The 26,131-nt window shown below is 34.4% G+C and overlaps 6 protein-coding genes across 8 annotated transcripts; 2 read left to right on the top strand and 4 right to left on the bottom strand.

Moving 5' to 3' along the window:
* Nucleotides 1-354: 354 nt before the first annotated feature.
* Nucleotides 355-11,987, bottom strand: LOC129247528 (regulator of gene activity). Of its 2 annotated transcripts, none has more exons than XM_054886692.1 (9): nucleotides 11,454-11,987; nucleotides 11,083-11,390; nucleotides 7,876-8,011; nucleotides 6,737-6,900; nucleotides 6,454-6,670; nucleotides 2,933-3,241; nucleotides 1,172-1,376; nucleotides 892-1,056; nucleotides 355-648 (listed from the first exon to the last, which is right to left on the bottom strand). In XM_054886692.1, exons 3-9 carry the CDS (start codon nucleotides 8,006-8,008, stop codon nucleotides 450-452), a joined length of 1,392 nt encoding a protein of 463 aa, XP_054742667.1. In that variant the 5' UTR covers nucleotides 8,009-8,011; nucleotides 11,083-11,390; nucleotides 11,454-11,987; the 3' UTR covers nucleotides 355-449. The 2 variants fall into 2 exon arrangements, with proteins under 2 accessions (XP_054742667.1, XP_054742659.1); XM_054886684.1 differs by having other exon boundaries at nucleotides 6,436-6,670; nucleotides 11,454-11,984.
* A 2,014-nt stretch (nucleotides 11,988-14,001) lies between these two features.
* LOC129240052 (V-type proton ATPase subunit E) lies at nucleotides 14,002-16,882 on the top strand. Of its 2 annotated transcripts, none has more exons than XM_054875530.1 (5): nucleotides 14,002-14,110; nucleotides 14,221-14,338; nucleotides 15,228-15,440; nucleotides 15,528-15,854; nucleotides 16,575-16,882. In XM_054875530.1, exons 2-5 carry the CDS (start codon nucleotides 14,306-14,308, stop codon nucleotides 16,680-16,682), a joined length of 681 nt encoding a protein of 226 aa, XP_054731505.1. In that variant the 5' UTR covers nucleotides 14,002-14,110; nucleotides 14,221-14,305; the 3' UTR covers nucleotides 16,683-16,882. The 2 variants fall into 2 exon arrangements, with proteins under 2 accessions (XP_054731505.1, XP_054731499.1); XM_054875524.1 differs by having other exon boundaries at nucleotides 14,029-14,116; nucleotides 14,223-14,338.
* A 2,700-nt stretch (nucleotides 16,883-19,582) lies between these two features.
* LOC129240036 (copper homeostasis protein cutC homolog) lies at nucleotides 19,583-22,355 on the bottom strand. The gene has a single exon (XM_054875523.1). The coding sequence runs from the start codon at nucleotides 22,248-22,250 to the stop codon at nucleotides 21,480-21,482; it is 771 nt and encodes a 256-aa protein (XP_054731498.1). The 5' UTR covers nucleotides 22,251-22,355; the 3' UTR covers nucleotides 19,583-21,479.
* A 569-nt stretch (nucleotides 22,356-22,924) lies between these two features.
* LOC129248045 (dihydroorotate dehydrogenase (quinone), mitochondrial) lies at nucleotides 22,925-24,621 on the top strand. The gene is made up of 3 exons (XM_054887461.1): nucleotides 22,925-23,096; nucleotides 23,277-23,486; nucleotides 23,546-24,621. Exons 1-3 carry the CDS (start codon nucleotides 23,034-23,036, stop codon nucleotides 24,503-24,505), a joined length of 1,233 nt encoding a protein of 410 aa, XP_054743436.1. The 5' UTR covers nucleotides 22,925-23,033; the 3' UTR covers nucleotides 24,506-24,621.
* Nucleotides 24,567-24,957, bottom strand: LOC129248059 (SRA stem-loop-interacting RNA-binding protein, mitochondrial). The gene has a single exon (XM_054887485.1). It carries the CDS (start codon nucleotides 24,955-24,957, stop codon nucleotides 24,697-24,699), a length of 261 nt encoding a protein of 86 aa, XP_054743460.1. The 3' UTR covers nucleotides 24,567-24,696.
* A 52-nt stretch (nucleotides 24,958-25,009) lies between these two features.
* On the bottom strand, nucleotides 25,010-26,084 carry LOC129248050 (histone-arginine methyltransferase METTL23). The gene is made up of 2 exons (XM_054887473.1): nucleotides 25,713-26,084; nucleotides 25,010-25,600 (listed from the first exon to the last, which is right to left on the bottom strand). The coding sequence occupies exons 1-2, from the start codon at nucleotides 25,950-25,952 to the stop codon at nucleotides 25,010-25,012; spliced, it is 831 nt and encodes a 276-aa protein (XP_054743448.1). The 5' UTR covers nucleotides 25,953-26,084.
* Nucleotides 26,085-26,131: the final 47 nt, after the last annotated feature.

The raw sequence follows: 26,131 nt of genomic DNA, 5'->3' as shown, positions 1-26,131 counted from the left end.
CTCTCTCTCCTTTTCCTCAACGTTATATGTTTTTCCTCTCTCGCGGAACGAAAATGCCCAAAACGTTGCATGGCCTTGAAATTTTACTCTCCATTCTCGCTCGTTCATCGACGTCTAAGAAGTTTCACTTCAAAAATATATGTGTAAAATTACACTTCAAAATCTAACCTATAGCAAGTTATTTACTTTTTACATAAAAAATAAGTAGCAAATTGTGGCAGTTTTATAAATGACGCGATTATTTTCGGTCCCTCGTTTTAATATCGGCGAAGCTGTTGATTATATGTTTGAACAAAAAAAATTATTGTCATCCCATTTTAACAAAAGTAATGTAAGCATAACTCAACGAATAACTTAAATTTCTTAATATGTTCTTTTATTTTTCATTGTGATTTTTACCTTATTCTCAAAAAAAGATTTTTTCGTTTTTTTTGTATATTTTATTAATATTATACAGACTGTCCATTCATGTTCACTAACGCAGATATATTGGGACATTTATCTAATTTCTCGGCGTCGATTTGGAAATCCTTGGACATACGTTTCCAACTTTGCGCATCGAAGTAGTAGAATTTTCCTTGATTATTTCCAGGAATTCGAGTAATCCATATTTTCTCTTCTATGTGAAATCTCCAATCGCGGCCATAACTATAAAACATAACAAATAAATAAATAAAAGAATTAATATTTTCGAATAGGTCGAATTGTGTCGAAATACAATTGAGTAAAATATGGCTAAATTTTTCAACAAAAATTTCATTTTTTTAATTATAAAATTAAGCTCTTCTAAAATTTGTATTTATTATTTTTAGCTCAAAACTTTTTAGCACTCCACACTTTTGAACTCAATTATATTTCTTCATTAAATTGTGGTCATTAAATTATTCTTACAGTTCCGCAGCGGCCATCATTTGCCAAATGTCGCCGATATTCGTGTAAAACAAGAAAAATAGCAGATCTTCTTGCAGCTTATTCAGTAACGGTGCGGACAGTTTATCCTTTATCGCATAATTGATCAGATATTCGGTTGGCACGTTGCATTCAACGTCTTGTACTCTGCAAATAAATCAAATATTCACGATTAGTAAAAAACATACATACATACATGGCATCGGAAATTAGTTTCTGGTTTACTACCAAGGATGGTATTTGGTTTATTATAGGTACATACCTGCAGGGGTGATCCGCAAACGGTCCAGCGAATGTAGGATGTAAACTTTCCTGTGAATTCAAATTCAGACCGAGGCCGGTAAGATCATTTCCTAACGCTAACGTCACCAAATTTGGATCCGATTCCGCCGCTCGTATGAATGTAAGGAGACCCACCATGCCGAATTGGTTATTCACCATACTCGCTGGGATGTTTGTGACCTTGCCTAAAGGTGGAAAAGTGGTAAATAGTAAAAATTCAATGTTAATAATGAGGAATAATTTAACGTTAATACAATTGCCTCATATATGTATGTACATACGTAGATACTTTGATGTGCATGGGTACTGTAGAGATGGGAATAGAGAAAGCAGCAATGTACTTATGAATAACAATTTTTTGAAACAAAAACAACGATAAATGAGGTAATTTTACACATTAAAATTGCAAAAGAAAATTTATTATTTAATGGAACGATGCTGTTGCATGTAAACTTCGATTTGATTTGAAATGAAATGAATTTTTGCGTTAAACTTTAAAAGTTAATTGTTTTTATACGCTACATTTATATTCTATCAAACGATACAAAAAACGCGCTTCGGAGGCAGGCTCGATGAATAAACTAATCAAATAAATCGATAACTTACAATAAAATAATAATTTTCTACTTTCATTGTCGTTAGTAAGAGAGAGTTCTCGTAAAATGGAAATACATAACTCATGACACACTATTAACTATCAATACATAAATATCGATAAATAGAAATCGAGCAATAGAGCATTGAACAATTTATTGTTGGTTAGGTAGGTAGGTGAAATGGCTGAAGTACCACACTGGCTGATTGTTGGTTCTTCTTTTCAAGAAATTATTAAGTTCCCATAATTTTCCCGCACGGCTTGTATAATATTATGTTCGTTAAAGGCTTGCAATAATATATTAGGGGTATTCGTTTAAACGCTAAAATTCCTCGTACATCGTTCATAAATTTACCAGCTCGTAAAATCTCGTCAAAGTCTGTCAAAACTTGTATGGAAACTTCTTTACGCAGTCGTGGATTTTGGCTCGTAAACGGGTTGGTAAACTGACGAGCCAGGCAATACAACCATGCCAATTGTAAATTGTTATTGTCAAACAGCTGGTAAGCAAAGTTTAGACAGATATTTGGCAGATGCGTTCATATAACAGCACTTGTAAATATACAAGTAAAGCCGTTTTCGAACAGACACGACTATCGCCTACTCAAAAACAAGACATTAGTGTAAATTTTGTCGTTTTTTCATAGACTTTTTCCAAGAAAACTATCTATCTTCATAATTGAGGTGAATAGGCTTTTTGATTTTTACATATTTCGAAATACTAAAGTTTCTCGGGGAAAATGTGACGACTTAATTTAGTACGAGAACTAAACTCTAGCTAAACTGGTAGGTTCACTAATCCGGCTTATTTTTTTAGTAGTTTTTTCCGTTTTTTAGGCAGGTCACGGTTGATTCGATTAAATAATTTTGTAAAGCTATAGCAAACAAATATCATAAAATATGATTAAATAAAAATATCTGTTGCTGATTCAGGTATTTTTTTTTTCAATTTGTTATAATGCATACACAAAAAATAATAAATGACAAAATACACTGAAACGTTCTCATCACTCCCATCTCCAACATTTTTTTACAAGTTATTTTCTTTTTAAGCAAGTATTTGTGTGCGTGAGTGCATTTTGCGAGAACCAAAACAATTGAAAAACAAAAAAAAAAATCAAATATGAGAGACGCTTAAAAATTTACCATCAGGTGAAGTTTGCACTCCGCTTTTCACAAGCTTATCATTGCTGGAATTATCGTGCTGATGGTCGATTCCTCTACCACTACTGCCGCCACCACTACTACCGCTAACGCCAACGCCACTCCCAACGGCACCTAACCCACTGCCGCCCACAATTGAGTTCATCGCCTTCTCCGCACCGTCCAAATTGTTCTCCGTGATGCCCGAGTTCGTTGTACCGTCGGAGATTTGAGTACCCGGTAACGCAGGGAAATCTTCATTCGACATGGTGAATTCCGATTGTTCCGACGTTGGTTGTTTCACCATGCCGACTGTATAATGTACATCCATACAAGTATACAGATATATATATGATGTGTGCATCAGGGTGTAGAATGACGGATTGATCGGTTTTACGTACGGGAACGACGTACATAAATCGAGACGAAAACGAGAACAAGAAAACAGAAACGGAAAACCCCATTATGAGGAGAGCGTTGCCACATAACATTGACTATTGTCTATATAATATTGTATCTAAATAGTTACTTGGTATTTTTTTGTTTTGTTTTTTGTTATGCATGACACTTTGGATTAATTATTGCTGTGTTTTTATGATATTATTTACGAATACAGAGAATGTTATCCAGTTACATATGCCCTGGAGTTGGCTACGCCACAACCACAATGTGTTTTTGCGCTAACAGGATCCCCTCTACACATAGAGCATATTTGTATGTATGTATGTAAATGAGTTTAATGTTTGATTAGAAAATCCAAACATACATCAGTATTAAGTATACGAATGTATTGAAAAAAGTCAAAAGAAAATATGTATTAATACAACAGTATATAATTTTGTTTTTGTGTTCATAATAATAGCAACGCCTATGTATTACATGGATAATTTCGAATCAACTTATGTTTACATATAAATAATTACCGCAAGTACATTCCGACAATCAATCTATCCGTTCATAAAATTAGATTTAATGCAATATAGATAATAAGCTGACAAGATTTTTTGTCTTTTTATTGGTACTGAACTGAGTTAAATATAAATAATGGCATGAAAAAATATTAAAACAAGCAGTAATTAATTTTATTGCACATTAACGCCCGCAGTTATCAAGGAATATTCATTAACTATTCTATTGGAGCACATTTCCAATATCGTCTCCTAGCCGAAGTTCATTTTTGGAAAGAGGAAAATTTTCAAGATTCTGCTATAAATAAATAAAAAAAAATTATAATAATAATTGTCGCGTACCCTTATGTTAGGTGTTTGCCCGAGCTCCCCCTATTTATGGCGTGCATCTTGGAGGGATTTTTGTGAGTTTCTCCTATACTTCGCTAAAATAATCGACAAAAAAGGATTGTACATAGAAAATTATCACTATCATCCTAGGTAAAATTGTGGCCCTAAATAACCGAGGAACAATTCTGTACAAACTGCACTTATCGTCATACTACATAACAGTGCGTTTATATTTTTCTTTTACGTTTTCCGACAAACAAAAAAATGTAGTTACACTTTTGAAGAATATGTATGTGTGTACGTAACAGTACGGAGAAATATTCAAAGTTTATTGTTTCAGTCAAATGTATTTTAAAGCCGATAGTGTCAATGGCCTTTGGTATACGCTTAACTACCGTTAAACAAACAGCGTATTTAAATGCTCAAATTCCGATGCAGTTAAGCTCGTACTCTCTTTCAAAACGGAGCTGAGTAAACTTTTCTGACTTAACAGAATATGTTATGTTAACAGTACAGTCATATCCCTTTTTTCAGATACAGGTAGACCCGTAACTATTCCAACAAAAGAGGGATTATTAATAAAGTTTTGTGTAGTAGAATATTCATAGAAGAGAAATTGTTTTTATTTAATTTTTAGCATAAATATAGATTTTACCTAGGTAATAGAAATGACAAATGTTAAGCAAGTAAAGCAACAATATGAAACTTGCAAAATAACCTCTTCACCCGCTGGTAGCCAAAAAGTCAATAAACCGCAAATGTAAACAAAAATAAGCTGGTCATCACAAAAAAAAAAAACAAAAAAATTAAATCTTAACTGCAGTTAAATTTGTGGAAATTGATGGAAATAGGTTATTAATTCGATCTAAATTGAAATCAAACGGTATTCCCGATAATGTGCTTCACAATCTATTTTAATAAGTAAAACGATTTTTTTATAAAAAATCCTTTCTAATTTATATAAATATTTTTTACAAAGGTAAATGTTGAATATTTTTTTTTAATAAAATCTGTATATTAACCACAAATCGTTTATAAATGGCGCGATAAAATTGTATAACAAAATTAAAGATAACAACCGAATACTGCTACAACAACAACAACAACAACATAACAACCGAAAAGTCTTCCTTAATTTTTTTGTGTTACATATTAGTATTTTTTGCAACACATATTTGGCTTGCATCTGTCTATATTTCTCATGATTCCATTAGAGTGTACAAACAAATATTATGTAACAAAACTGTTATGTAGTAAAGTAAAAAAAAGGCAATTCTATATTGTCGTTTCACGCCGCATCGCACAAAAATCGTTGCATTAAAAAATTGTTCCGCTATTTTTGCATACTTTTAGGAGGGCATAGGTTGGAGCAAAACACTCATGTGGAGTTTTTCCAAAACCCATTAGTTTGTATATTTAAATTTGATTTTATTTTTAAATAGGTGAAACAAAAAAATGTGTTAATGAATTAAGCGTCACTATTGTTATGAACACAACTAAATGAGTATCAATAGAAAAAACAAGAGATATGACTAATTGTATACGAAAGAGGAACAGAAGCAGCGGCCAAACGTGCGCATGCGCCTTTAAAATATCTAAAAAAAAAATTTTTTTAACCTACTAATATTGCTCCAGCACCGCCACCTTAATGAATAAACAGAATGCTCAATGTATACGATATTCGGTATGTGCATAATAACTACATACATATTGTTTTTTTTAAATAATAGCACTCAAACTCTCTACATCAATGAAGATTAGTGAGGCAACTGTATGTATGTATATCTGATATTTTATTAATTTGATTTACCTTTTTCTTAAATGCGTACATTTTAAGGAAACAAAATTAGACAAACGATTAAACAATTTATTGGTTTGTTGAATTTCTATCAATATTTAATTATGTTCAACGGTGTAATAGATTTGTACCGACTGAAAATGATTTTTTTTTACTTAAAAAGGAGTAACTTTTCTTTGGTAAGTTATAGTGAAAACATATTCGTAACAGAAGAACAATTTTTAATGGCACAGATATGTGCATAATTAATAAAATTGGAAATTTCATATTAAATGTTTATTGTTTTACTATTTTTGTAGTTTCCAATTATTTGATATTAAATGCGTTTCGATGTTGTAAATAATGTAAAAATAGTTTTTGTTATTGTACACAACTTTTCATACACATAGAGCAAACTTGTATCACTTAAATTAAATTGATTTAAGTATAATAAAGAAAAATTGTTGAAAGGATATCGTTGAAGAACTCACAAGAGGTAAAGAAATTACCATAAGGTTTGCTTCCCGGTGGCTGGAGGGGATTCGTCTGAGGCAGTGATTGATCATTCTGGCCACGCACATTCGTCAACGATGGAAATTCCGTTGGATCGAGCAGCGCGGGCGTTGCCGTATCTCCACTGCCACCAAAAACAGTGGGAAAACCACTTGCACCGCCTCCACTACCATAGCCACCCCGTCCCGATTGCATGAAGCTGCCCATGTTTGACTGAAATACAAATTAGTTTATTTATGAGCCACAGATTTCATTGATAAAGAGTATTTTTCAACTTACCATAGGGCCGCCACCTAACGCCTGCATTGCTCGCCGCTCGAAGGTTTGTTGACCAAATATATTCGCGCGACCGCCTCTCGATAACGCCGGACCGCCCACCGACAATTGTGCATTGCGATTCGGTGAGAGTTGAGGTTGTTGCGTTTGTCCATAATTTGCACCGCCTAAAGAAATGCGATAAATGATATATATATTATTGGAATATTTAAATAAAATGCAATGAAGTGGACTTGGTATAATGAAAGTTTGCAATTTATTGCGCTGCATGAGTGGCAGAAAGGTTTTTTAAGTAACACATCTACTGTTGAGCACTTTCCCTGCAAATGTCCGGCTCTGGCGGCTAGGCGCTTAAGATTCCTTAGCGTGCCCTTTGGGGATCCCTCAGTCGGGATCCCCTCTGGATGGCTGTAGACGGCTTTGTCTTCCCTAAATTTTTTCGCAGGTAGTGGTCCACATTACGGCACGTAAGTGCTATTTGTAGTGTACATGGGGTACTCTTGCCATCTAACCTACCTACCTAACACATCTGCTACGGATTTTTGTTCTACAACATTACAAGGATCAATGCTAATATAATACTAATATTAGGAGTAATATCAAATGAACTTCTCCATATTGATTTGATGGAAAGTAATTCTTTTACCCATACTTGCTAACCATTGGCCACAAACGCAACCGAAATGATACTGTGATGTGTAAGAATGTGGAAAGCGAATAACGCGAAACCCCATTCGCCCATTTCTTACAGCTCTCGTATACCCGTATGGCTTATTCAAACACATTTCCTGGATATAAACTTATCGGTTCATTAGTCGTAGTTTGGATCTGTGAGCAATTTGCACCTGTATCGCCAATACTTGCAGAAAAGGCATCTGACTAATGTTAAGTTCGAATGAAACTTGCGCTAGCAAACGCAGACGAAATTATCTGTTGATCCAGGGTTAGGCTCAACGCAAGCTCGCATCCGATAAATACGAAAGTACGATATTCCATTAATCGTGTGACGAAAACCTATCGTTAAATCGCTGAAACGACCGTCATAATTTATTTTGATATATAGCAACGATCGCTTTGAAAGTGTTCAATATGTTACTAGGACTTCTGTGAGCAACTTTAAAACAACATAAAAACAAACTTACCCGTTGGAAACATGCCAGACGTAGGTGTTATATGACCGGAAAGTGAACTACCACCAAATCCAGCTGTAGTTCGCCCCGTCATTGAGGCGTTTGCTAAACTTCTCGGAGGTTGTTGAAAATTTAAATTCGCCATGGTCTGTAATATACATATATTTTTATTAAATGCTTATTTTTTGTATATGTATTTATGTACATAAGTATATAGTAATACTTTTTATTGTATGAAAAAATTGTTTGCCCTGCAAGATCAGAGAATGGCAGATTTTTATACCACAAAATGCTTTATACTCAAAAAAAAGTGTAATAGTACATACACGCCTGCGCGTATATGGGAATTCGCGAACACTTCGGAACACTAATATTCTTCCAGTAAAGAGCAGTCTCACTGGTTCAAAACGGATTCAAAGAGCAATAGTGAACTCGCAATACCTATCAGCGGATATGTTGTCGACTAAGTTTAATATATCGCACTTGTTAGGTTAAAGCGTAACAACTCAAAATTTCCAAATTTTAGTTTTTTGCAAGAAAACAATGTACAGTGGTCATCTCTACCCACTGTAAAAATCGTTCAGTAGTTTGTCTAGTCTTTAGTTAAAAAACCGTTATGACTCTCTCTTTGTTTTCAGAATGGCTTCTTTTGTCTCAACTAAAGAGTTACATTTTTAGTTGTCTCCAAGTGTTTGAACAAATTTGTGTCACATAAAGTGTAACATTTTGAATTGTGCCTGTTTACAAGCAAACGGTTTGTTTAAGTTTGTTTAAGTTAAACAGAGACAACTCAAAATAACACCACTAAGTGTATAAAAAAATTTCAGGAAAAGAGTAACAACTCAAAAATTTGTTATTTTAGCGCAACTACTAAACAAATAAGAATGAAACAACCGTTATATTGTTTTTAATGATATTTTCGTGCAATTACATATTTTTTTCCTTGTAATATATTATTAATATTTACGGAAACAGTTTTACGTCTCTACTGAAAATGTTCAGATTTTTAGTTGTTACGCTTTAACGTAACAAGTGCGATATGGTAGTTAAAGTAATGAGCATGAACCAACTTATAATCAACTAATAAAATTATTATCGCTTACACAGAAAATCAAGAATTTGTAAAGTTCGCCCTAGTATTGCTCCAGTCCGATTTTCTACAGGTATCTTATTGCAAACCTTGCAGACATAAAAATGTACACTCACTCTCACACCTACCAATAACATTAACAACAAAATGCAAGCGAATATCGTAAGTGGCAACGAAACTGCAAAACAAAATGGTTTAGAATGAAAGAAGCAACGAAATGAAAAGCTAACTGCTATTCAGCAAGCTCAATACATAGATGGATGTTACATACATAGAAAATAAAGGAAGTGAAGACGTTTGGACGCTCTTTTTTTTTTTTTGTTGTTTGATTCAATTTTGTTCCAATACATTAAATATTTTGAAAATGGTAATTTTCCAATTAAAAAAAGGTACTTGAAAATGTTTTATACCAGTTCTCTTATAAGTGGGGCAAGTTTATATTTTGTACGTAGACATCACATATACATAGCTGTACTAATTCCACTCACATAACCAAAATTGTACAAATCTCACTATGCTAAAAGCATTCCTGGACAAGCTTTTACAATCGAACCGTTTTTGTTTTTAGCCTACACTCTTATAATCGATCTTTGTGGACAAACATTTAATCATTCTTATAAATATTTTATCCATCTTCCTGGTTGTGCACGGATTACGAGCCAAAAAAAGTATTCTCTTAACTATTAGTATTATTATTTAAACTTTTCACAAGGATGTAAACCACTTTTACGTTTATACCCTCTTTCCATCAATGATCGGCTCAAACAGATGTATGCGTACCGCAGGTGTTGTTGTTGTCGTAATAGCATAAGCATTCACCATTAATGGTTGGGGAATGCTGCTAAAGTTCCTGATCGTTCCGGTAACGAACCGGCTGTCGAGGAAACTTTGTATTCGATAGTGAACGCCTTTGATAGTTTTAACACGTAATGTAATACGCCTAGCTGATTCTTCCAAATTAGTTTCGACCTAAGAATATTTGGCTTTCACGTCACCTTAGATTATCGTCAGACATCGAGAATGGAAATATTTGTTGGTGTTACAACAGCTGCAATAATAATAATATTATAACCAATAACAAGAACAAGACATATTGGTAGTTTTGATTCACTCAAGAAGGTGCAGCCGTCCTAGTAGCTCCCTATCGATACCGGATTTTAGCTTGAAGTAACTAATCGTATGCTCTTACGAAACGACAACACTAATAACAAAATTTCCCTCGAAAGTCAGATCTACGTTACCGGAGCGACCGAGATTTAATTACGGCAAATCGAATCCGACTACGTCTAGGCGGATGTTATACTAACACGAATTGAAATACTCTGTTCGTTAATCAGAACGGCAAGCCAAGAATGGCAACAAAATTACAGCCAACGGTTCTAATTCAGAATCAACAAAACACTATCTTAACAACACTAGTTTACATATGTACATACGTGCATGTGTTAGCACAAACAAAAGCATGTTAACCACAACGGGAAGTTAAGAATCAGTCAGTCAGCTGCGCTTAAATATAAAACCCTTGAGCATTCAGTCAGCTAACCAGCTAGCCAACTTGCCACCATATAACAAAAGATTCTGTATTACTTCGTATTAAACTGTGCCTATACCAACACCTCCCTTTTAGCGAAGGTGTGCGTGCTTTTATGGTACACATACACATGTTTATCTCTGTATTGACAGTGTATAAACCTGTACAGATACGGTGAGCGTAAAATAAAAGGGGGCTTGCACAAAGGATAGCATCGAAGTCAAAAATAGAACCAAGAAGAAAAACATTAACTGCACGATAGCGAGGTAGAATTAAAATATGAAGCGTAATATTATATATGTTCCCTTATAAACGTCTTTTGTTTTTATATATAAACTTAGGTAAACCGAAAGTGGTATAAGAAGTAATTAAGTTTTCGTAAGAGTAGAGTATTGTCACTGTGATTAAGCAATCAAAGAGAACCCACTTTTAATTTTAGGCACCGTTAATGAATGTTGACTTTCTATGCTGAAAAAAAACGAGATCACTCGGAAGTCTTTTCCCGCTCTTTTCTACATTAATTTTTTGTCAGCTTTTTTATAATCCTTTCCCGCTATAAACCCATATTTAAATTTATGCACTTCCTGCATGAACTTACCCAGGCTTTTCCCTTTCTCCTCTGTTCTCTGCTGCTGTTTTTCACACGATCGACACACTGTAGTTGTTGCGTTCACCGCATCTAACATTCCAACTGACCTGTTTTTCGCAGGAGTTCGCGCGTACGCCAAAACGTCGCTACTTCTGCCGCGCTGCGTCTAAATTCCTTAACTTAATCAGTGCCGCGAATTGCGTTTCTAATCCGCGTACTGACTTTGATTTTAGAGCACAAATTTCTTAATATAACAATGTTGAGAATATCTCCGAAAGTATGGTGGATTACTCAGCTAATCCTGCCACAATCGTTGCCTGTACGACAAATGTTAAATCTGATAAATTCAAACATACACAACAGGAGATTTTTAAGCTTACGATAGCTGTCGTAGATTAGTAAGCGAATTCCAATCAGATGCTACAATTGGTTTAATATTGAATAGCAAAAACCAACTTAATGCAATAGCATACAGCTGGTATCGGTTTATTAGCCGATCCAAGGCGACGTTGGCTCATAGGCTTTTCAATTTGTATTCTTCTTTTCCTATACAGTTCCTGTTTCTTTGTTCTTCGGAAAGAAACACTTTGCGAGCGCCTCTTGTAATGCCTTGGTAAGACGAAACGAAGAAAATTTTCCACTTCCCTATTGGCGCTTTGGAATAGCCTGTTCACGGCCGAATTTGAGTCCTTTTACTTATGCTTCACAATCTCCACAGAGAGAAATTGAAATTCCACTAGCTACTTGCACATAAAATGCGCTTTTGGTTTCTTTGCACTTGCACTTTTAACACTTTTTTGTTCACCAAAAATTGATTTCAATTTTTCACACAATTTTTCTAACACTCTGCGATACGACAATGGCGACACGAACACCACGAACGAGTCGACGAGCGAGTAGCTGAATTAGCGCTGAATAAACACCAAGGCTGAAGTTGCGCAGAGTCGTATCTGAATTAAAAAAAACTCTTCTAAATACTGAAGATAATATTTAATTTATTAAATAATTCATATAATATGATATTTCAAAAACTTAAAATTCAGAAAAATATTTTGATATGGAAAAAATAAAAGAAAATGTTGGAAATGGGGTTGTTTATGTTATATGACAAAATAACGACACACAAATAACAAAAAAGTGCGTGTAGCGTAGTACACATAACAGAAGTGAAACTTTCAAGGCAGACAAAGAAAGAGGGAGAATGAGAGAGAGAAAGAGATAAAGAATATATATCTAAATAAATTCACAACATTTGCAGAGAATACAAATAGACAAAATTTATAAAAAACGGAGAAGGGTCGACCGGTGTAGGTAAACGCTGGGCAAAACGCGCACTACTCCGAGCGTTTATCACCCGCACTAACGCAGCGATTCCAGGACCGCAGTAACGGCACAAATTAGCGCAAGGCAATACAAAAGTGTACGCCTGTTTGCGAATTCATTTAAGGTACAACTGGAATGATAGAATGCAAGTTAGTGCTACAACAACAACAGCAATGCAAGGTTATACCTTCCGAACTCGCTGTGACGTCATCTCATCAAATAAATAAACAAAACGAAGAGAAATTACTTGGTTGTGAAGAGGAGTAGTAAGCGAAAGTAATTATTTACACACTTCCCTTGAAACTACAGCTGAAATACACTTGGAGCTAGAAGCATCGACGGTGGGGCGAATTAAACGGCTTTTCATTGTTCGTTCAATTTTATGCTGACATCCTAATGTACACGACGAAAGAAAAAAAAAACAAATTAGCGGATCTCCTGCTATTTGCGTTTTAATAAATTCGCGTTGCGCTCAACGCCTTGAAGTCGTCACCAATGTTAGCTTCGATTAAATTTAAACTGCAGAGCCCAAGCGAATCCACACAAGGTGAGTTCACTGTAACAGCTGATTGGTTTATTCTCCTTGCGATTTACTTTGTGATTTTCATAATATATATCAATATAATATTTGATATATTTGATTCTGATAATATATATGTAATATATGATAATATGTACATATGTATGTATATGGTCGGAGTTTGTTTTGGAGCAACCTATTTGTGGCGTGCGTCTAGATGTTATTTCACAAATCGAAACTGAACGGCATGAATCAGAACCTTACTTAATTAAAATTTTTTGCTTACGAAATCAGTTTGATATTTACATGCGAGCAGCCTTTAATTTCGGATAAATTTTTGGCGCATATACAATGGAAGTAAGAGCGTATTTCCCTATAAAGCTGTAATGGTCCATATTACAACCGAGGCTTAAGTTGAAGTTAAGGTGGTAGCTAAATACAACTTAAGACTTTTTGAAAATTTGCGATTCGCAATACATACGTAAGGATAGAAAATATTTGGCTCTTGAAAATAGTAGTTGAGTGAGAAATCTAAAATCTCTGAATATATAATAACCCATCTAATTGGAAAAATTACAATTTCCACGGCATGTGGAAATCAATTTACCGATTACAAATTTTTTCGATCATGCAATCAATTTTGCATTTAAATTTGCTCACACCTATTGTTTGTCAAATATAAAAACTGAAAGTTATTACGAAGGCTGCATTAAATTTGAGAAGCCGTCTCCAAGAAAACAACAATATATTGAAAGGAAATGAACTCATTTGAAAGGAAACATTGGAAGCCAACTGCCCATTCAAGTAGTAAAATAAGAGTGTGTTAATGATGAAGTGTTAGTGTATTGATAATTGAAAACCTAAAATTAATTGTGTAACTTCCCAGTTAACCAGAAATTTTATAAATACAAAATACACGATAAAGTTAAAAAACAAGAAATAAAGCTTGAATGACTTGATGTGAAAACCATTAATATAAAAAAAAATCAAATGACAATTCGAAATTGAGGAATTCCTAAGTTGATTACAACCCTGTATTACTTTAAAAGGTATTTGGAAGGGACATTATTTCGAAGTGAGATATTCCCCAATCATATGATCGAAAAAAGGTAGTCGTCAATCGAAAATTTTTACACGACGGACTGAGTTTGAGTGATACACACGGACACGCACACCTTTTTACCTACTGCTTTTCTGCAAGTAAAATTTTTGTTTCAAATTAGCTATTTTGCCAATTATTTAAATAATATATAATTGGGAAACGAGCGTTAATATCAATTTAATGTGTATCAATTTGAATTTACAGGTATCGTGAAATAGTGAAACTTATATTCCCTCGGCTAAATCTGAAAATATTGTGTGAAAAGTAAAAAAAGAAAATTTGCAAAGATGGCACTTAGCGACGCTGATGTACAAAAACAGGTGAGTAGAATTTTGAAACATTGCTGAAAATGTATGTAGCATCTTTTACCAATTGGCGTAGTTTATCTGGGTGTAGTTCATTAGCAAATATTCTAACTAGAAATTTAAATGCAGTTGCAGAAAATCGAACAATGGCTGCGAAGCTGGCAGCCATCATGTCATGGGATGTATGTCATGTGAATACGGTAGAGGTGTGATAAGTAGTTGTAAATACTTCTGTTAGAGGCGTTTTACCGTTCTATAAAGTACTATTTTTATGGATTGCAATTAATAGAATGACAATTTACATAATTTTCTATAACGTTTTCTAAAAAGTTAGTGGTTTTTTGTTGGCAGTTGGGAGAATTTGATTAAAATAATAGTCGGGGTAGTCATGTGACACACTGAAGGTTGTGCCGTTGGTGTGAATGAAATAACATGAGTGTCGAGCATGAATAAAGGCGCATGAATGGCAATTATCTCATTTTAATCAACTGTCAAGTGCTAATGAATATAAAGAAAGCAGTAGTAATAAATAATGGTGGGTTAAAAATGGTTAGTGGGTTGAATGAGTGGTGAAGGATTTCTTAAGGGAGAACGTAGTATTCGGGGAAAACAAACGTGCTATCACATATAAACAAGAATTTATACTATTTAGACATTTATTGATAACACAACTGGGATCCTTCATTTAATCTGGGCGGTGGATGATTTTAGTTTGTTTACATATCTACCCATTCGTTGTTTTAAATGCGTTTTGATAACAGAAGTGTTGAAAAACCTGTATGTCAAACGAATTTAATAATTTTTTGAAACGTAAGATGTAAAAACTATAAAATACTTATGTAAGATATAAAAACGTTTATTGATCAATGTATTACAATGATTTTCTCATGTTCCTTTCATACAGATTAAGCATATGATGGCTTTCATTGAGCAAGAAGCCAATGAAAAGGCCGAAGAAATCGATGCTAAAGCCGAAGAGGAATTCAACATTGAGAAGGGTCGTCTGGTGCAACAACAGCGTCTCAAGATCATGGAGTACTATGAAAAGAAGGAGAAGCAAGTTGAACTGCAAAAAAAGATTCAGTCTTCGAATATGCTGAATCAGGCCCGTTTGAAGGTAAACGAATTAGTTCATAGTGTTATTATTCTACAAAAAATCATTAAGTACATATTTTTATATTTGTTCTATTTTGTTAACTTTTAGGTTCTGAAAGTGCGTGAAGATCATGTACGAAATGTCCTCGATGAAGCCCGCCGTCGCCTTGGTGAAGTCACCAAGAATCCTGGGGAATACAAAGAGGTCTTGCAGAAACTTATTTTGCAAGCGCTGTTCCAGGCTATGGAGTCCAGTGTCACTTTACGTTGCCGTCAGGCCGATGTTAGTCTCATTAATGAAGTGCTGCCCGCCATTCTAGAGGAGTACAAACTCAAAATTGGCAAAGATGTCAATGTTCATATTGATACGGAAAATCATCTATCGGCGGATACTTGCGGTGGAATTGAGTTGATTGCCCTCAATGGACGCCTAAAGGTAATTGGTGATATTTACGGTTTACATATTTTAGTACCCCCTATGTATGCCGATATTATTGACCATTATATAGCCACTGTTTAGTTAACAGCATTTCCCAAAAAAAAAAAAAAATGTTATGAAAAGTTGTTTGCTATTACAACAACAGTAATAATAACAACAACAAGAACAAGTTATTTTGGTAGTGCCCAGAGATCATTTTCACTGAAGAAGGCGCCTTTTCGAGACTGCGTGCCGGCGTGGTGTCAAAGCCCACACGACATTGATATGCCATTCAAAAATGGCAACTCTAATATCGAAAAATCTCCCGACAGACGGTTCTACGCTACCGCAACGCACATTACTGGTGCATATAATCCATTTTTCGTCTTTCGACTTTTCGACTTCGCTAAGTTTCTGCAACGTATCGCAGATAGATATTCGACTTATTATTTACTGTTAATTCATGTGACCCTAACACATCGAGCTTTTTTGTTCAAAACTTAACGCTGCCGTGTTGTTGTTGTAACATCATAAACATTCCGCAAAAGTGTCTGGGATGATGCGGTGTCGATCTTGACAATTTATTTATCAGTTTTCGTCTTATCTTTATTGCAATACGTACATCATACGGTAATTTGTTACTGAACTCTTTCGAGAAACCAATATAAAACACTTCTTAAGGGTGTTTTTATGTATGCAATTTCGATTTGTAATCAATTTTTCTTTTCATATTTTAAGGTACCAAACACCCTGGAGTCCAGATTAGAACTGATTGCGCACCAACTTGTGCCAGAGATACGTAACGCTTTGTTCGGCCGTAACATCAATCGTAAATTCACCGATTAAATATTTTAGGTGTAAACACTATGTAACACACAAAACCAACATACATATAAATCCTACATACATAGTTTAAAGACGGAAACAAGAAGAAACACAAAAGCAAAAAAGGTAGTTGAATGCGAGTTTATAATATAATTTTAAAATGCAAATAAGAGTTAATTTACCGAAATTAAATTGTTAGCTAATAAAATTGTCAAGTTATATATGGATGGTAGTAAATGAGCAATGCAGAATTAAGGTACTATTGCAGTAGCAAGAAATCAGAGTTTGAAACAAAGTGAGCTTTTTAGGAGTGAAAGCGCGAAAGAAGAGAAGACAAACGGAGCCACTTCCCTATAATTATTATGAATATAATTTAGATGTTAACAGTATAATATAATCAAAAACACTGCATTCCATTCAAAGATTTGCTGCCGTTATAGAACACAAACCATCGTGTATGTATATTTGTAGGCATAAAATAACTTGCCGATATGATAACGAATTCGTATTAAAATATATACAGAGTTATCGAAAATACAAACTATTAATGCAGGGAAAATTGGAGGAATGGAATAGGCTTCGATAAGTAGACAACAAATTAATGGAACACAAAATATTTTCTGATTTTCAGTTGTTCAATTAAATACTTAAATCCATAATATACATAAACCAATGCATGCATAAACTGTATAAATTTAATACATAATCACACATTTATATACATTCCTGTACAAAAAAAAAAAAAAAATTCTGCTCACTGTTGAATTTGAGAAATTGTTTTGTTCGAAAACCGAGGCAGATAATTTAGAGACATATATGTGTGTCAATAAATTAATCCATATAATTTTTGTTTAATTAACTCGACATGCATGTTCCGCGTTTGGATTTAATTTTTTGTTAAAATCTTCTGAATGTACAATCAAATTGTTCCCTTTATTTAGTTAATTATGAATTATAACAATGCACTATTAATAATCGTTTGTTGCCTAATATTAAGCAAATTATATAATTATATTCTAGCTTGATTAGAAATAACAAGAAAATTATACAACATATTATGGCACAGCAACCAGCTTTCCAAGTCATTTGCACGCCAGAAATAGCGAATGGGAGGAAGATAAATGCTACAAGCAGAACTGCGGGCAGTCATATGCAACTGGTGCTCGATGCGCCTCGAATTATTCAACTGTGTGCATGCGCCGTCAGAAAGGAGCAGTGAAAATCTTTGGTAATAATACGCTGGCAGTTATAAGTGTGTGGCATGCAATAGTGAATTACATGAAATTTGTGCTCACGACGCGTGCCTAAATGGTGGACTAAAAATTCTCAGCATCGCCACATTTCAAACACTGAAATAAGTGCTCTTTATGTCACATTATTAGCGTGACAGAATTGAGTTGATTTCACTGTGCGTAATGTAGCACCCACCGATGGGATGCGTTTTGATAACAAATTTTTATCGAGTCGAAAAAACGTTATCGACATAGTTGTTTGTTTGTTGGTTGAAAATGTAAGCAAAATGTAAGCAAAATGCGGGATTTTGCAATTTAAAAAAAAAAAATAGTACTCAATGTTGGTTCTTCTTTGCGCAGGCGTGTTACTAAAAGTTTTTAAGTGCTGAATTGTTTCTATTTTAAAGGTATTTTCAAGTACTTAAGAGTTTTCTTTTTCACAAGACTGTAATAAATGTGTGTTGTTGCTTCTTTGATGGTTTCTCACTAATGTTTATTATAATCAAGTGTGTATATGTTTGCCACAATTCTTTTAGTGATCTAAATGTTATAAATAATTAAAAAAAAATACATAAAAAATTTGCATAAAAATGTTGGAAATTTCGGCTGCTGCACGATAAATAAATAGCTATGCGTGTCTAAAAAAAACAATACTAAAATAAAAAAAGAACTCCAACTGCTGCTTTCTACGCGCAATTTGATTGCTATAAAAGTCGCAGGTTTCCTCGTTGCTGTTGCTGCCTGCCACATTGCTGTTCATATCAATCATATGTGTAAAGGAATGCTTATAAATTATGAAATGGTTTTGTTCAATTTACCATTTTAGATTTGTTTTTCTCTTCTTTCGACTTTTGTTAAGTTTTGAAATATTTCATTTGTAAATGTATGTATAAATTAGTTTATTTTCGGCCATATATTAAAAAAAAGAACTTCTTAAACGAAAATTGCTTTGTCTTTTTTTTTGCTTTAATTGTATATGTAAAGTTGTTAGCTTATAAATAATGCAATATTTTAGAACTAACACAAACACACAGATATAACTAATTTATCTAAATAGCCAATGATAGGACGCTGCATAAGATTTGTTGTCTTAATTGTTCCAAAAAAGTATACATATACATACATACCTACATACATATAAAATGATATTTAATATGAATAAAACAGTATTTGATTGCAACAAAGCGTACGGAAACGGAAAACGAAAAATTTGAGTCTTGATTTTTGTTGGGGGTGCGTGTGGCGTTTGACGACTTGACTTCGTTGGCATTAATAAATAACGTTAATACGTATATATTGGTTGCCAGTTGGCCAGTGATGATAGCCTGCTCAGTGTCTGTGTGTAAGTCTCAGATACGATGACAGAGTAATACATTATTTATTACTGAACACATTTCATAATGGCTGTGTTTAAGCAAAAGGCTGTTTCGCTTCATTTTTACTTTAATTATGAAATGTGGCTATCACGTGGACGCTACTGCTTACATACGTGTAATATGCGTTCTCCTATCGTAATATTTTGAGACATATTTTCATGGTTAAGACAACGGTCAAAAGACACTAATTCAATAAATGAAGTTCTAAAAAACCAAATAATTCATTCAAACCAATTTATTTTACAATAATTATTCGTTTGAGTCTTTGACGTTGTTGTAATTACTTTTTATTATTTTTATGAAATACATACATAGGTTAAATGTGAATAAAATACTTGTTTTGGCGTTTAATTTTCCATATTTTAATAGATAAATTTATCTGTATATTATATGTACATATATCTGTCGCTGTGTTCCCAGATACAATAAAACAAATATGTTAATATTCTTATTCTTGATCGATTTACTCTTGCTATACAAGTAAATTACATTTATTAAATACACACGTACATATTGATGTAAATGTTTATACATAAGTATCAAGATTATAAAAAATATAAATCAACTGCAGTGATTATCGTCTCGTTCAATTTTTTGTAAAAAGTTATTGCAAAGAATATTTACGAAATAGCATATATAAATAAATACTATTGCATTGATATAAAAAGTGCAATTTATTATTAAAAATTCATGTGAGTTTTTGGGTCAAGTTTTTTCGATCAAAAATAAAAGTTGAATTTTCATTTATATTATTCAGTCAAAAGTAAAAGTTAAAAGAACGATGTGTAAAATCGAAGAGAATATAAGCAAAATATGTGTCATTTGTTATATGAAGGAAATATCGAATGTATTTTTTTCTTTCAGCATCACCGCTATGATTAAATGTGAAATGGTTGGAGTACCACTCTGGCACTCTTCAAGTAGCATTAAAGCGCCGTTTTGATATGACTGAGTGTAAAAGCATAAAAAATATGCTTATTCCATTCATTAATGTCTCATTTGCTTTTGCTTGGCTTGCCACTACACTGTTATTTTCAACCGAAAAAATAAAAGTAAAATTTTTATTTTATGTTTGACGAAAATAATTATAAATTATAACTTTTATATCTGAGCGAAAAAATATAAATCAAATTTTAGCTTTTATTTTTAACTGCAAAGATAAATAGTTTTATTTTAATTTTTAATTGGAAAAATTTAATTTGAAAATTAACTCTTATTACTGATTAAAAAAAAATGGTAAAAAAAGCGCAAAAGAATTTAAATCATATCGGATGTGTTTTTAGCTTCATGAGATCTATCGATATCGGTAGCTATGGTTCGATTGTTGAGAATGGCAAACTTCTGTCCAGCAAGTCATCCAAGAAGCTTTTAACGCCAGAACAACGCGTCCAAATTGTGGGAATTTACTTCTTAAGAAATCTGTTCGTGAAGCTCATAGAGCGCTGATGGCATTATCGGATTTTGTTTTCTTCGTTGCATGGCGAGCGCCATCGAATTTTTCTTTCCAAAAATAAATCAGCTAAACATCGACGACATTTGGTTCCAGCAAGACAGCTCAACTTGCCATACAGCGCGCGATATTCAAGTTACTACTGAAGCCATACGATCAGATATATTGGAAAAAGTAGTCAAAAATTGGACTGATCGAATGGGCTATGTAACTTCATGTAACCATGAAAATATCTACCAGATTATAATAAAAAAATTCATTCCAACAATATGTATGTTTTGCTCTATCATTTTAAGTTCTTAAGCTCCTAAAAAACATCCAATATAAGATTAAAATTCCTTGGCTAACAAGCACCATATTGTAACATATGTATGTATATACAAATATTTAATACCCAATTTCTCTCCGACTGACTTTTAAATTTAAATTTTGAAAATAATTCCTTGTATTTTTTAGGACAAGATGAGGAAATTTTACTACGAGAAAAGAAAAAAATAACTTACGAGTTGGTTTCCAGTGCCCAAAGTGTTGTATTCATTATTATGAAAAAGTGTTCACATTTGCTTCGATGTAAGTGCTTATTTATTGAAAATGTAAGAAACTATGCTATTCAAATATTTTAACTATTCAAGAGGGAAATATGCTAGTGCAAAATGGCGATGTACTAACTTACATAATAAATAACATACATAATACATTTTAATTTAAACATTTAGTAAAATTGTATGCAATTAGCTTTTGCCTTCTTTTGATACCATTTTCATTTTGCCGCCATAGCAATGTTTACCATTCTGCGGACGACATTCACATCAGTGGTAGTATATAGCTCAACGTCTTGCTTACCCATGGTGACATCACAATCCATACACGCCAAACCGCCATTTGTTGATATAGCGCCTGCTGCAGCCTGCGCTGAAGCATGAAATTCTATGCACTTTGTAATCGTTAGCAATTCATCCAAATTGCTTACGCTAATACCCGCACCTGGCATTATAACTATGTCACGATGTTTAGCAATCAACTGTGCCAGATTTTCACTGCCTTCAATAGCAGTGGCACGAAAACCGCTACTGAGTAAACGCTTAAAACCCAACTCCTTAATAGTGGTCACAGTTTCATGCATCAATTGAGGATTACTGAGATCGAATGCTCGATGAAAGGTAAGTGGCATTCCCGCAGCGCGTTCCATAACACGTTGGCATTTTTCTATATCGATGGTACGTTGCTCGGTGAGCGCACCAAAGACAAAGCCATCAGCACCATGCGCGCGAAGTACTTCCAAATCCAAAAGCACCGATTCCATTTCCGCTATTGAATAAACGAAATCATTGCCGCGCCTTGGCCGTAGCATACAATAAATGGGTATGTTAATTAGCTCCTTGAGTGTCTTGAGAGTTCCTGGAGAAGGCGTTAGGCCACCTTCGGTCAGAGCGGAGCACAATTCAATCCGAGCCGCACCACCCTCAGCGGCAGCTAATGCAGAGGCGATCGAATCTACACAAACTTCCAATTTTATATCATTTGAGGACATTGTGACCTTTTTATTTTATGTTTATTATTTCAAAACCGTGTTCTTTCTCCTACGAATATCAACTGTGAAAATGTAAGCAAAACAAATTCATGAATGAAATTTTTGCAGGCTGCCAAGTTGACAGAATTCAATTTATTAAAATTACGTTGCCAGAAAATAACAATATATTCACTGCAATTTTTATTTTTATTTACATAAATAAATGATTAAAAAAAATTTGATTTCAAGTTAACATTAATTTGAATTTTCGTTAGTCGGTTATTTGTTTGTAATTCGTTTCGTATAAATTTTTACGATAGCGACGGGGAATTAGATAAAATTATCAGCACCACAGATTCATCCACACATAAAAGTTTTTTTATTTTCTGTACTGACGTTGCTCTATTGTCACATTCGGTAATGAAGGTTAAAATAGAAAAGCGTCAAGAGAACTCGATCGCATTGAAAATTAAGATGTTGCCTATGCATTTAAAAAAGTGCAATCAGCATTATATGAAAAGTTACCAGAGTTACCATAAGTTCATCCCTCGGAAATGCTTATTCAATTAAAATATGATGTGGATAATTAACACTGAAAAGTTAAAATTACAATAAGTTTCATGTAAATAAATTTAGAGGTACGAAAGAGAAATCTTAGTGAATATGTCATGCCCTTGAGGGTAAACTGCTTCAATAACATGGCAGTACTGTTCGAAACAACTCAGCTGATCCATGCAAGCTGGGTTCTGCGATTATTTTGAATATAATTTTTATGAGATATTAAATGAGTTTTTAAATTAAAAAATGCGTTTATCAAGTACGTTAAGTGCAATACCCGTCAGGGAGCCAGTATACCCAAAACGAACTGTAAGTACATCTGTACATAAATTGTTGCTATCACCGCACTACTACAGCATTAAAAAAATGGTCCCGATTCGTCTGGGCACTGTCTCATTGGGAATCATATTTCAAATTATACGAATTTCCAGTGAAATATGCTTTACAAAACCTTATCAAATAATTTATTAATGTTCCATTGCTTTGCAGAGCAAAATCAAATCTTTGGCTATTGTGACCACTGGCGCGGTTATCTTTCATGCCGGCTTTTGCATTTACAAGGGCAACGAGAAATTCTATAAAAATACATTAATGCCCTTGACGCGTTACTTACCGGCAGAGATGAGTCACAATTTGGCGGTGCTAGCTTGTAAGTATAAGGTGTTCCCGCAACCACCACAACCGGACTCACAAAATTTGGTACGTAAGCACCGAGCATATAATTTGAAAAGTCTTTTAAAAACAAAATTATCTTCCAGTCTGTTGGATTCTTTAACAAACAAATAACGAACCCTATTGGAATTGCTGCTGGATTCGATAAGCAAGGTGAAGCTGTCGAAGGTTTATCAAAACTCGGATTTGGTTTTGTTGAAATTGGCTCAGTAACGCCTGAACCTCAGCCCGGTAATCCGACTCCCCGCGTTTTTCGCTTACTTAATGATAAGGCTATTATAAATCGCTATGGGTTTAACAGTGAAGGCCATCGGGTGGTTTTTGAGCGTTTGAATGAGCTGAAAAATGTTCGCGGTTTTGATGGTGTGCTGGGTGTAAATCTAGGAAAAAATAAAACCTCAGGTTCCCCAATAGCAGATTATGTGAATGGCGTGAAAATGTTTGGACCCATTGCCGACTATTTGGTGGTTAATGTGAGCAGCCCAAACACACCGGGACTACGAGATTTACAAGGCAAGAAAGAGCTCGAAGAATTATTGACGCAAATTGTTGAAGCACGCAATTCTTTACCGGTTAACAGTAAAGTACCTATACTATTGAAAATTTCTCCGGACATTAGCAAACAAGATATAAAAGACATTGTTGGAGTTATAAATAAGAAAAAGTGCGGGGTTGAAGGCTTGATAGTGTCCAATACTACAATAGCACGCGATAGTTTAAACGAAGTTGAACTGGCTAATGAAGCTGGAGGACTGAGTGGTGCGCCCCTACGTTCTAAGTCCACACAACTAATTGCCGACATTTATGCACAAATCGGCGGTAAGATTCCCATTGTGGGTGTTGGCGGCATTTCATCGGGGCAAGATGCCCTAGAAAAGTTGGAAGCTGGTGCCTCGTATTTACAGTTATACACTGCCTTTATATATGAAGGACCACCTGTGGTGACGCGTATTAAAAAGGAGCTATCACAACTGTTAGAAGAGCGAGGCTACCAAAACGTACAGGATGCTGTAGGGAAAAACTATAAGAACTATTTGAGTAAATAATAAATAATGTAATTTCAAATAATATACATCTATACAGTGTAGTGAAGTAGAAAATTGTGAATTTTATAGTTTAACTAAATGCTTTTAATAAATGATTTTTGAATACAAATATCTTATTGGACATTGTTCAATTACAAATTAATTATATTTGCTGAGCACTTATATATTTCGTAGATTATGCTGCAATCGCGTTATGAGTTGGCTGGCTGGACGTTGAGTACACGTCCTTCGATGAAATGGGTATTTTTATTAGAGGCACTATTGAAACCATCGCGGTTGCTAAACGACACAAATCCATAGCCTTTAGAGAAGCCAAGCTGCTTATCAAATACAACAGCGGCGTTTGCAACATGACCAAAATTTGAAAAGTAGGACTGCAGCTCCTTTTGGCCAATTGTCCAAGGCAGATTGCCAACAAATAGTTTGTATGAATTACGTACTGCTCCAGACATTGTAAGTTTATTTCTGCTTAAAGAAAAATAGTTGCTTAAAAATAAACCACTCTCAGCGCTCTTTTGTTATTTCAATCAAGTGTATGGTATGGCCGCCCATTAATTCCACCAGATCAATACCAGAGCTTTTGCCAACGTTATCAAGAGTTATCGGCACAGCATGCAATTTCCACTTCTTTAACAATGCTTCAATAGACCAATCTGCACTGCGCTCTTGATACGTACAAAGAAATTTTGCACCCGTATTACGTTCCAGTAGAAATGAAATGCTTACTAGTATATCTTCGAATACGCTTGGGTCGTAAAAGCAATCAGCACCAATTATTAAATCAAGTGGTCCTATATTGAAAACGCTATTCAATAGTAGGCCCCAACTGAGGCCAATTACTTCTATATCCTTCCCTGGGACGAGATTATTAGTCAAACAAGACTTTCGTATGTGTGCTAATGATTTGGGTAGTATGCAATTGTCGCTAAGTATAACTCGTGCACCACACTTTGCAGCCAAAATGCCAGGAAGCGCTGTGCCCGCACCCAATTCAAGTACACGTTTGCCGACAAGATTCCGCCGCCTCTCCCATAAAAACCAAGCCAACACGGGGGCACAAGGCCAAGTGTAGAAAGAGTAACCGCTTTGTAGAAGCTTTGGAAATAAAAACATATATTCTCATTAAAGCATTGCGGCATGGTTAGATAATACAGATGTAAAACAGCTGTTAATTATTTAATAATAACAATGTTTGCTACATGTATACCTCAGGTATTTTAATCTCCAATTTTTCTAAAGGTTCCGCTGTTGCACCTGATTCAGCAACACTTGCGCTTTGATTGGTAAAAATAAACTTCCTGATATGCTCCGCAATATCTCCACTGCTTCCACTGCATGCACTGTCGATTTGCGTATTGGCCGAACTTGTTGTTGCTGTCACTGTTGTTGTCGAAGCTGTTGTTTGTTCGTTATCAGTTCCTTCATTCTGTTGATAACCGCTAGTCATTTTTGGAAAAACTCAAAATTAAACAATGCTTTGTAGTAACGTAAAATGAAAATTTCTTATGTTTCGACAGAAATTAAAACCCAACCGGATTAAAACTAGCGGGGCTTTAAAACTTCAAGCCGATACCATAAATAATCCGATAACGAAATTGAAATTTCCCAATTGGTACATACAAGTAG

Source organism: Anastrepha obliqua, chromosome 1, assembly GCF_027943255.1.
Source record: "Anastrepha obliqua isolate idAnaObli1 chromosome 1, idAnaObli1_1.0, whole genome shotgun sequence".
NCBI lineage: Eukaryota > Metazoa > Arthropoda > Insecta > Diptera > Tephritidae > Anastrepha > Anastrepha obliqua.
The sequence above is the reverse complement of the archived record's forward strand: the minus strand, read 5'-3'. Positions and strand labels throughout refer to the sequence as shown.